Source organism: Apostichopus japonicus, chromosome 19, assembly GCF_037975245.1.
Source record: "Apostichopus japonicus isolate 1M-3 chromosome 19, ASM3797524v1, whole genome shotgun sequence".
Lineage (NCBI taxonomy): Eukaryota > Metazoa > Echinodermata > Holothuroidea > Aspidochirotida > Stichopodidae > Apostichopus > Apostichopus japonicus.
The window spans coordinates 24,192,149-24,204,462 of record NC_092579.1 but is presented as its reverse complement, the minus strand read 5'-3'; the positions used below and the strand labels follow the sequence as shown (position 1 = coordinate 24,204,462).

The 12,314-nt window shown below is 36.9% G+C and overlaps 1 protein-coding gene across 4 annotated transcripts in view; it reads left to right on the top strand.

The window, feature by feature from the left end:
- LOC139960262 (uncharacterized) overlaps positions 1–11,544 on the top strand; it is a 64,933-nt gene extending 53,389 nt beyond the window's left edge. For all 4 annotated transcript variants that reach the window (XM_071958483.1, XM_071958481.1, XM_071958482.1 and 1 more), the window contains 5 exons: positions 294–373; positions 1,001–1,136; positions 1,811–3,100; positions 3,487–3,557; positions 4,397–11,544. In XM_071958483.1, the coding sequence (XP_071814584.1) occupies positions 294–373; positions 1,001–1,136; positions 1,811–3,100; positions 3,487–3,557; positions 4,397–4,873 (2,054 nt within the window). In that variant the 3' untranslated portion in view covers positions 4,874–11,544. The remainder of the gene's footprint in view (positions 1–293; positions 374–1,000; positions 1,137–1,810; positions 3,101–3,486; positions 3,558–4,396) is intronic.
- Positions 11,545–12,314: the final 770 nt, after the last annotated feature.

Genomic DNA, 12,314 nt, shown 5'->3' with positions numbered 1-12,314 from the left:
ACCCGAGGGAACCGACCGAAGTTAGCAAACAGGTACCCGGGAGCACATTTTTGGACTGTTCACATCACTATTCAACATGCTTTGTTATTGCTTGTTGAGATTCATTGGCAACAACCAAGTTACCATACTGACCATATATATCTGAATGACATAAATTTGGGACAAAGAATTACCAAGCCAAATGCTTTGCAAATGATGAAGGTGGTGTGTGTTTCAGTCAACTTTCATGGTTCACACCACATTACACAATTTAACACAGAACTGTAATTGTGATTTTGTATGTTTCTTCGTAGTGGGACACTGGGGAGATGATGAATGGGATAGAGGCTCACAGAACAGTGATGCTGCAGTGAACATGAGAAGAAAACCAGGGGTAAGTTAATTTTCACATCAGTTGCTTTTAAGTCTTATCAGTCTCTGTTAAGTCTTCCCTCTTAAAGGGTGTGAAGACTCAAAACGTCTAATGCCGGTAATCTGACCTAGTTTCGATTGAGGTGTAACAGAAGTGTTAGACACCACCATCAATCCCAGAAAATGCACACACACAGCTTGCTACCTTTGGTAATTATACACTAGTGTACATACAGCTGCGGTCAATACCCACAGCACAGTGTACAAACAATAGAGCGATGGACATCTCAGGTCCAGCTAAAGATAACAAGGTGTCACGTTTCACTACTGTACTGTCTGCATTTTGTAGCGACACGAACAAAACGTCACTTGCAAGCAACGGAAAGTTAACTTTTTCAGATGGCAGCACGCGGTTTGGGGCGAGTCTTCAATGCCTTTAAGCATTTGGGAAGTAACAAAATTTGTTTTGGTAATTCCTATATCACCTGAGGGCAACATATTGTAGGTGCCTTAAAGGAAAGGACCATGTAAATTCTTTTCTGCATGATCTCTGGATTGGTAAGATATTAGAAAGGTAAAAGAGACATGACCTGATCTGTGCTAGGATGTTGATTGAGTCTGACTGGGATTCTTTTCCTTTGACTTGTAGCCGGAGATACCTAATGGTAACAGAAACCCCAGTCAGATTGCACTGAAACTGAGAGCTTTGACTGACAAAGGTTTCCCCAAAGAAGAATCTGAGATGATGCTGAAGAAACATAACATGAATTTCCAAAGTGCACTTGGTAGGTGAACCCTCATCATACACATCCATTGATGATGTTATTTGTTTTGGTAGTCACTTTTTCAAATAAGCTTGGTGCTGGAGACATTGCTCTAGGGGGAGATTAAGATATTCCACTGAGTAATGTATGAGCACTAAATCATCTTATTGTGCTTGTGGAAGTCATCCTGCAGTATTCCAAAGTAATAGTGACTATATTGGCTGGCAGTAAAAATAACAGAGACAATACTCTGGTTAAGTAGGATATTCACATGTACAAGGAACACAAACTTTTTGACTTGGATAGTGGATGTAATGGAAGCTAATTTGAAACTACTATTTAACAAAGTTATTGTGGGAAACTCATTACTCTTCTAACCATTTGTAGTACATGGTTGTTCATAGTGCAGCCAGCATGAAGTTAGCAGAGGAAAGAACAGACCATAATGTGCAGAACTAAATTGTTACCAATGTTTATGGAACAGCCAAGAAGCATCTACTGTAGAGGATATCTCTAATTTATATTCAGCAAATTTATGGCAAACATTTTCTGGAAAATACTGTAACTCTGATCTCAGTTTGAATCCTTGCTGATCAAACGAAAGATCTGAAATATGTGAAAAGGTGTGATTTAGTTTGCACTGAAATTGCAGCAATCTGGTAATGTTCTGTCTCCTCTATGCTTTCTTATTATAGAAGAGCTGATGGCAATGGGCCAGGACCCTATGAAGACTGGTGGAGATTTGGATTTAAATTTCTCAGCTATGAAGCTACATGGTGGCGGTGGGGATATGCCTGGCAACATGTCGATGAATATGATGTCAAATATGAGAAACAAAGGTATGGCTAATCTGGGTGCTGTAGGAGGTCCTGGCTTCCCCGGACAGGGTCCTCAGAACCAAAGGATCCCACCACCAAAGTTTCAGGGACAGATGAATGCTGGTAACAATCAACCTATGCGTGGCAATTTCAACCCAATGCAACAACAGCAGCAACAACAACAGCAGCAACAGCAACAACTCATGCAAGCTGTGGCTGGACTCAACCAAAACTTGACATCCCCTCAACAGCTTCTACATGCTCTACAGCAGAACCCACAACTCCTAGCACAACTACAAAGTATGCAAGGAGGTAACACTGGTGGTAAGGCTGGATTCATGAACCGACAACAGGAGATGTATGGTAGGTTCATGCCTCAGAACCAGATGGGTCAGTCCCGTCCTAGGGCACCCTTTTCAAACAACCGCACAGTGATGCCTGGCGACTCAGACTTGGGCAATTCCAGTTTCTTGGGAGGTACTGGATTTGGGCAGGATATGGGAAGTCACCAACCTCAGCAGTCCAGGATGGAACAATTCTTCAACAAGCAACAGAGGCAGCAACAACAACAGCAGAACAGGCAATTCAATCGCCACCCAGGAAATCTTCCTAAACCAATGCGACCTGAAGATAACTCACGCAGTACATCACCAGCTGCTTCTGATAGCCAACCTAACAGTGCAGACTCTGCATTTTCTGATTCTTCAGCTTGGCCATTCCCCCAGTCGAACATGGACGACCATGGTGATGGAGTCCCCGAGTTCAAGCCAGGTGTACCATGGAAACCACGAAACTTTGACGTTGCCAATGACCCAGATGCGACCCCAGGCAGTGTAGGGCCCTTGTCCAGCACCCTCCCTGTCGGTAAGACGCCTGGGAAGGAACGGGAAAAGCATGATGATCTGACTGGTATCCTGACCCGTCCAATGAAACCAAGTCCTCAGGTATGGGGAAGCCATGGAAACCGACGCTCCCAGTCAACTTCTGGAGGAGGATGGAACTACCAAGATGGTGGCGGTGGCGGCGGTGGCTTCACTCGTCAGCAGTCTGTGCCAGGCTTTGTGTCACGACCTAATCGACCTGGTCCTCCTCCTGGACTTGAGAACAATCCTCGCAATAACAATTGGAGTAGCAGACCAGGTGGTGGAAGCTGGGATTCTGGTTCTGGTGAGTTTTACTAGAGTTGGTTCAAAACTTAGGTGTAGTTCAGTGTGATGTATTTTGGCTTCTTCAGGTTATAATGTATACCTTCTCTGTGATGTATACATAAATGAATTGTCTGGCCACATTCACAAATGATGTTGGTTGCTTGGGTTGAAATCCTGGCAATTGTTAGAATAAGAATAAATCTTGGATGAAATAGCTTCCCTCCTGTACTTCATCCCTCCTGTAGTCAATAATGGTCAAAGTTTGTAAATCTTATGTGTAGTGTTACTATTAAACTTTGTAATAAATCGTAGGAAGGAATCACTAAGCAACAGTGGCTTGCTGGTTCATTGCTAGTGTTGTTATTTGATTTAGATTGTATGGAGACTATATATTTTAATTCACAGGTTCCTGGAGTGGAAATGATGGGATGACTGGTGTAGGTTCCAATTGGCTCATTATAAAGAACGTTGCCAATGTAAGTAAAAGGGATTTTCACATTGATCTTCATGCCTACCTAGTCAGTGTGTGATGTAGCAAATGGCAGTCTCATCTTTATTTCATAAGCGGCATAACAATACACGATATGATTAGCAATACAACATGACTTCTGCTGCTGTCCCAAATGCTTGCCAGCTGCTTGTTATCAGCAAAGCCGGTAAAGTTATACAATTAAATAGTAATTATTTGTACATCTACCTGTCTTATTTTTTACAAGAGTTTGAGCTGTGGGTTCCTTTGTGGACAATGATTGAAGGCGTTTAAAATCGCTTTCTACAGAGATGCAATGGATTTTGTTCACAAAAGTTTTTCATAACTATTGTTTACAGCATCTTTTGAGGTTTTCATAGGTCCATGATTTCATAGGGTTGTTTGCTGATTATTATCTTCACTGGTTATTCTAAGTAGCGTTGCGCCGATGATTGTTTGCGATATCGGTATCGGCTGATATTTGCAATATCTGTGGCATGTCTGTATCGGTAAAATTTAGCCTCATTGCCAGTAACCGCAAACTGATATTTTTTCACGACAAAGCCATTTCTTGTTTTGTGCAATGATTTATTAATCTGTTCTGCAAACCCATATATTCTTTAGCCTCAGTTTCGATTTCGATTAATAGCCAGTGGTCAATATGCCAATCAGCTGGTCAAAGAAACATGATGCTAGCACACAGTTTCCTGCATATCAACTTGGTGGGAATATGATTGTTCATTAAAAAGAGGTTAGGACTAGTGTTATAGAATATGCACATATTTAAGAATTTGAGTAAGTATACAATTGAAACTTATTGTCTCGGTATATTTGGTTCCATTGCAGGTTGATTCAAGTTACTTGCACATCTTGTGTCAGCGAAATGGTGTAGTAGAACAGTTCAATCTGAATCAAGCACAAGGCATTGCCTTGGTTGCCTACAAGAATAGAGAAGATGCTGTGAAGGCTTGTCAGATGCTGAATTCTCCTGCATTTGGTTTGAATGCTAGCTTTGTGAACCCGAATGAGATTGGTGCTATGATCGGTGGAGGTGGAGGTACCAGCAGCCAGTGGTCCACTGGTCAGAACAAACTTGGATGGGATGATGGTGGTGGGATGTCCAACCCAGCTCAATGGAACGGTGGTCTCGGTGGAGGACTGACTGGTATGCAGGGAAGTTTATGGTCCCCTAGTTCTGGTGGACCCATGGGAGCTAGCATGGGCTCAGGCATGGGTTCAGGTATGGGTTCAGGCATGGGTACCAGTATGGGGGGTACCGGCATTAGTACCTGGGGTCTCCTGCCTGAAGATCTTCTGAATTAGCAAGTTCAGTACTGAAAATACAGGTAGTCTGATCTTGTACACAAGTTTCTTCAGTAGAATTAGCAATCATTTGAGATTGTGCTTCACCTCACACACAGGTTTGCAATTTGTTGGCATTATGCTGCCATGTACATGTCAGAATTCCACAAGATTGTTTTTATTTCATTTACTTACTTCAAATTCCTCTTTTTCATATTTGTTATAAATATTGTTTTCCTTGTGTACTTTGAAATGTGTACATAACTGTTTTGATTTAATTTAGCCAGCAATTGTTGGATTCTTGCAGTATCTTTGTATATATTGGCATTACTTGCACTGCCTCTTAATGCCCCAATGGGGGTTTTCCATTTGCAATTGAAGGAACACAGTAATAACCATCCAAATTATAATGGATTCCAATTGTTGTAAGAGGGGGAGAGTAAAGGAACTTTAGAGGTTATATTTTCGTAGCCTGACAATTTATTGGAGGGAATCTTTGAGAGATAATAGACTTTCTTGATGACTGGTGCAAACAAAGGACTTAGATTCGTCGGTGCTTCTTGGAGAACGTTACAGATTATCTTCAATTTGGATGCATCAAGCAAACACCTGGAGCAGTGAATATGCAAGGTTTGGTTCTGGATATAAGTGTGCAATTTATGAACATGGTGAGTAAACAGCAGATTGAACATGTAGGCAGAGGCAAAATCATTTTTGTGCTGTATTTGAAGAGATTGAGTCTGATGTCCAACTTCATGGATGAATTTTATAGTGGCACCTTCGAAGTCATCCGTTTGCAAATCGTTTTAAAAGATATTTTTCCTCGCTCTTGAGACGTATGTACATTGTTCCAAAGCCATGGAAAAGATCTGGTGCCACATCGAAGCTTTAGGAATTGAATTTGATATACTACACTATGAAGAATTCTGCCGGCAAAACCATCTTCAGAGGTGTTTTCTTTTTGAGAAACTTTTTTTCTTACTTTATCGAAAATCTTGTCTTTGTATTCCATTTGACTTTTTTGACGCGTCAAAGTTGGTGCCATGGATATAACATGTAAGGCGCACAATAAGTTGATGTTATTAACATTTTTTCAATGTCTTCACAACTTCTGATTCTGCTTTCCCTCCCACTGAAGTGCAATTTGTTGGCAGTAAGCGGCTTTTTTTCACTTGAGAGACAGTTGACAGCTTTTGTGTCATTTTATTGTTTGTCTTTGAGGATATGTGACATGTAACCACGGGTCAGCATTTGAAAGTTGAATGGCAAGTTCAGCATGGAGGAAATGCCCACTGAATAGAGCTTACCTTTATGGCTGACCACGACAAGTTCAAAGCAGCATGAAGGAACCCGTCTGAAATAACGGCAGTTCACAGGATCAGACCAGCTGTGTGATTCATGTCTTTCACTGACCCAAATAATATTGTACAATAAAAACATTTTATGTATTTTCAGAAATTTTTGCACTCTATTTTTCTTTCTGAGAAAGAGATGAGAAAATGTTAAAAAAAAAAAAAAAATGAAAGAAGGGAAAGAATCAAGTTGGTCCCCCCTTAAAGGGAACTGATTGTACTTGTTTGTTTAAGAGACGTCCCATGTACTACGCTGCAAAGAAGAAACTCAGAACAGTATTTTACAGTGCCTAACTATCCTTGTCTCCCATTCGAGAGCATCGAGATTGGAAAGGTTGATAAAAGTGTTCAGATGATTGAATGTATGAATAATATGCAAAAGTTATTAACAGGATTTAAAAGGAGGACTTCTTGCGATATGTAATCAGGACCATAATTAATTTTATTTTATTGAAATTTGTGCATCTTGTACTTTGTTTTCCTCGCATTTTAAGTATGTGTAAGTTTTTCCTAAGACCATCGTTGACTGGTTAGTACTTTAGAATTTTCTGACGGTAGAACTGGTGGGATGTATTCATGTAGTAGCTGTGAAAGATTGAAGCATGTTTATAATTCCATTGAAGCAGCAGCTGAGCCACAGTTACTTCACAACTATTAAACAGAATATTCCCAAATCTGACTCACGCTAACCTGGAAGGTCCCTTTGACCGTCTGGGTTTTATACGCTCCGTTATTTGTTGTAATGCAGAATGTTATTGGAAAGCTATTGGCCAGAAGGTCACTTGGTTCGACGACCATTTGACCATCTAGTTTGACTGCCACTATTTCATCTTCATTTCTTATGAGTACTTAAAGGAATTTCTGTCAGATTTATATTTCTTTTTCTTAAAAAGAGAATGTAAGCTCGATAAGTATCTGTGAACACAATTTAATTGCTGTTGTCAACACAAAGAAAGAAAGAAAAGATGTAGAGAAGCCAAATAAGTTTGCAATTATGCAAGAATTTCATTTTGCAAGTATTTTGTAGTAACGAGGCTGAGGAGTTTACAGGAAGGTGTTTTTGTTGTAATAGCTTTCCTGTATTAAAAGCTTGGAGCCCTGGAGACAACAGTAACGTTTGATTATTTATATGAGTTGCTCCACCTCTCTCCACATATGTCATATTCTATAGATGTGCTTCACTGTTATGAAAATCGAGATGCAAATATACCGAATGTTAAAGAGATTTTTGGCAGATATCTTGTAGGAATAGTGATCAAGAATGGTGGGGGGGGGGGTTTTGGGTTGATATGATTTTCAAAATGTACCAGTTCAATATTTGCCATGTAGGCCTTGTTTTCACATTCGTTCTATAATAAGCCTTGTTAGTGTGCAACTCATTCAGGCTTAAAATCCTTTTCTAGTTCTTAACTTATCGAGTAGAGATTTTTAATTACCAACCTCCAAAAGGTGTTTCTTTCTTCTGTGCAACTTTCTTTAGTGCTTAAAAATATGCCAAGGAAGAGATTTTATAATGAATCAAATATTTGGTGGCTGGAAAACCCTGGAGTTTGTCGATCAGAAAGGGCACTATCGTGCAACTTTGAAAGTGTTATTAGATTTGCCTGGTTCACAACTTCCAGCTGAAATAAATGTCCATATATGCTTTCATAGCTCACAGTGATTTGCTGTGATTTCTTCCAGATTTATCCTTCGGATGTAAACCACTGCTGATGTGAAAACATCTTTGAATTATGTTGTTATACTACATTAAAAGAGTTATGAAAATGACCATGCATCTGTAAAGAGATTCTGAAATACAAAGGTATACTAGCGGTGCAGAGATGGCAATGCCATGCCCCTGTGAATGGAGCAATTGTTCTGTATATACTTAGATTGCAAAGAGATAGTGGTGATCAATCCTATATTGTGCAAGTTTCCATGGTCACTGTTTAAGAGCAGTAACATCCTTACTTATTAAATGGTCAGGAAAAAATGGTTACATCTATTTTTGTTTTGTATTACAAATTTTCTTTATATACATAGTACCACCCCACCTGCCTGAAAGGAGTAAAATGTTTGCAGGACATTAGGTATGAATGTATCCAGGAAAGAAATGTCAATATATATAACTCGAACCAAAAAACAAAATTCAGTTCTATTTGTCAATAAAAGATTCGTTATGAGCAGATACAAATTGTAATATGGTAATTGCTATCCTGGAAATCAAGACATTGAATGTTATGTACCACAGATTTAGGTTGAGCTGTATTGGAATGGTATTGGATGATGCATTGCTATTACAGTCATTAACTTGTGTTGGATAGAAGAGAGGTTTAGATAGAAATGTAAAGGATTTATTCCTAAGCCTGCCCCACATGGTTTCAACAGATTGGTGTAACTTGTGAGGTGCCTGCTATGTTTGTGCAAAAGTCATTGTGCATTATTACCAATGAAGATGATTCAATTGAATTAGTAGATGAATTAAGAGTAATTATGAAACACTAGTCAATTTGACTCATTTTAAAGTCTCTTCTTGGTCATGTCATAATGAATAAATTAAAGTTTGTTTTGAGAGGTTATTGGGAGGAGGAGGAGGTGAGGAGGCGAGTGCAATCATGAAAAGTGTGAGTTGTCATAAATTAACGTAGCTGACAGCAACAAGTGGTCAAGTTCCCCCCTACATGTCAGTTTATTACCTATATGTAGAAGTAGTATCATCATTTGCAATTAACCTTGCGTTTATCGCTTTACGTAAGATTACCAAGAACTCAGGAGGCTTGTGTCGTGTGTATTAAGTATTTGATAGTTGGAGCTTTATTATACATGTCTGGAATCAGGGAATTCATACAAAGGTCATCGTTTTTACTCCAAATTGTAATTCCACTTTTGTCTTGTCAATACAGGGTTCCAGCTGGTACCACAATACAGCTGCTTATTTGAGACTGGAGTGTTGTAACCTTTCTTAGATCAGGATGCCTTTTCTTTGCCAATTTTTTCTTTTCAAAAGTCAAAAAAATTGAATATTGTGGGGGAGGAAAGGAGGAAGAATTTAATAGGAGGAATCACTTGCAAGTATCAAGTCTTCATAATACCACCTCAACTCTGTCCAAACGGAGGGTGCTTTCACATAATTATTTAATTGGTCTTCATCAATGTCCACCTTTTTCATGAAAAGTCTTAAGATTTTTACAAACTTTTGTTTTTCAAGCTAGCTGTTGTACAAGTAACATAAGTGTAATGCCAGTGTCACTATCATTAAACCAAAGGGCATGTTTATTTGCCAACTTAGCCATTGTTTAAGATTATATGAATCTAGAAAGCCAAAAAAAAAAAAAAAAATCTTTAAAAAAGTTAAAGAAGAAAAAAAAGAAAAAAATTAATAAAACAAAAAATAAAAAAGTTTGAAAAATTAAAAAGTTTAAATTTCAGAATTTATATTATATATTATATCATCACAACAAACATTCACTGAAATTATTCTTATTATTGCCTTTGAAGAGGATCTTAGATTGTGTAAACACTATTTGATGATTCTTTAATATGATTGGTAAACAATGTGGTGCAAAACAAAACGAGAAAAAAAAAAAATACAATAAAATATGCTGGAGCGAGTGTACATGTAGATTACTAGGACCAGAGAATGTGTGCCCTTCTTTTTACACTGGCTGAAGAGAGCAGTCAGTAACAGCATATTTGTCAAATGCAGTACTTTGTGTTTTTCATGTTTATTTCTTCTTTTTTGTTATCATGAATACTTAATAGATCAAAAAAAAATGGAAAAAAAAAATTAACGAAAGAAAGGTATATACTGTTAAACATCACGCATTCCGAAAAAAAAATCATGCAACTCCTGCATGGGGTAATATTGTTGTTATTGTACACTGAAAAATTATGCAACTTTAATGTAAGAATTTATTGCTTATTGGTATTTTTGTTTCCTTTTCTCTTTTTTTTTACTTTTTTTTTTTTTTACTTTTAAGAAGTTATAATTTCCCTAAATTGCATATAAATGTTGATTGAGGAAGTGATTTTAAGATATTTTCAAGTGCTGGGTAAATGATGTATTTTATTTCCACAGTAGCTGTTGGTCTCAGGGTTATTTGTTATCTTAAGTCATTTGTTCCTTTTTTTTTTTCTCTTGTCTTTTCTTTCTCACTTCTTCTCCTTGTCTTTTGAGGCAGTATATATCCTTGAGTGAAACTCGATTTTCAGTTGATTTGAAAAAGTACATGAAAATGACAAAATTTATGTAAAACAAAAAGAAAAAAAATGGTTAAAAAAGAAAAAGAAAAAAAGAAGAGAGGTAATAATAATTAGCTGTGATGCTGCCATTGTATGTGTTAAAAGGGTAACGCTTCCATATTTAAAAGTAACAATGCACCATTGTTTGATGATTGAGATATTTTATTAATCCTCTCTATTTAAGAAAGATTTTATTTGAGGGCATCATCTCTGAGCCAAAGGCAGGAAGTCTTGTACTGTAAAGTGAAATACCACCTGCCTTTGCGATCTTACTGACAATAACTTTTGTCATGGCTTTCATAAAATGATGGACAAAACCAGCAAAATCTGACCATGCCTTTCTTAGGTTGTTCAGTTTTGTATTCAAAGTGTCCTTGATAATAACCTTTCTTTTTCTCTTTATCGTTAAAGCTGGAATAAAATTGTAGTTTTGAAACGACTTTGTTTGCAAGGAGTCTGGAGTTTGAAAAACAACTAAAAAAGCAATTCTCAACAATATAATGCCTAGAAAAACAATGAAATAAGCTTGTTTTGTATTAAAGTAAAACTTGAGCATTTTTATGTCTAAAAGCTGTGATGAATGTGACATCTTTTCCATTGTTATAGTGAAGGTTTCTTGTAGAGCAAATTAAGAATCGTTTATATTGTAACCAACACACCTATCTTCCAGTAAACATCAGTGGTATAGGAGTTTGTATGTTTGCGTGTGTGACTGTTTACCTCCCTAGTTCATCATCATTATTATTACTATTATTATTATTATTATTATTGATAATATCAAGTATTTGTACAGGCCATTCTCCAATTCATGTTATTCTTGTATTTATATATTGAACAGAACACTAACTAACAACCATCAAGGAAAACTTTGTTGTTTCAAAGAAATTCACTTTACATTTTGTGAAAGTCTTGTGGTTAATTCTTCTCTCTCTTTTTATTTTTGATCTTATTTGTGGTTCAAGCAGACTGATTCAAGTGTGTGCATTCTTTGTTTTGTAATGAGAGAGGGATATTCTAAGCAACCAGCTCAGCTCAAAATGAAATGAAGCCAAAACTGTATTATATACCTAAACAAGATATAAGGAATTCAAAATAAAAATATTAAAAAATAAAAAAAACATACCAAAAAAAGTGAGAAAAGGAAGAAAAAAACAGACCAAAAAAAAGGAATGGTTTTCTCAATTTTTAACTGAAAAGTTAGAGCATTCTTAAGAATGTACGATGAGCAATATTGTAATTTTATTCTCTACACAACTGCTTTATTATGTATTGACTTCATGTATATGTGTTCTTGTAGTGTCATTGTACAAAGCTACCGACAAGCTTTTTTCCTTTTTCTTCAGTAAGACTTATGTGTAAAATGAAATAATAATTTAAAAAAGAGAAAAAAAACTGCTATTAAGTACTTGTAATATGAAAGTAAGTCTAATGATATAGTATAAGTTTTCTTCATTCAGTTCTTTCCCTTATCAATTTGACCAACTGCAGCATTCAGTTATGGCAGATATAAAAGCACAGATATTTGGACAAAGGTTTTGTTCAAAGTTAAAACCAAACCTTGCAATAAATTAAATGGGGTTTGCCTGATATTTTGAAAGGCAGCTAGTCGTTGGATACATGTATCATTGATCACAAATGTATTTCATAAAAACAATACGTTAAAAAGATTTTTTAAAAAAAACCAAAAAAAAAAACATCGCACTATATAAAATGAACCAGTCCTCAGTTTTCAAGAAACATCTTGCCGAAAGAATTGACCAAAAGCAAGTATCTTTAAATCTTACACATGAACGTTTCCCCCCAATTTTGCAGTATATCCCTTTCTGGATGTGTTGAAGGGTGGGAACATTTTATATTTTAAAAACACAAAGAGAGAGATATTTTGC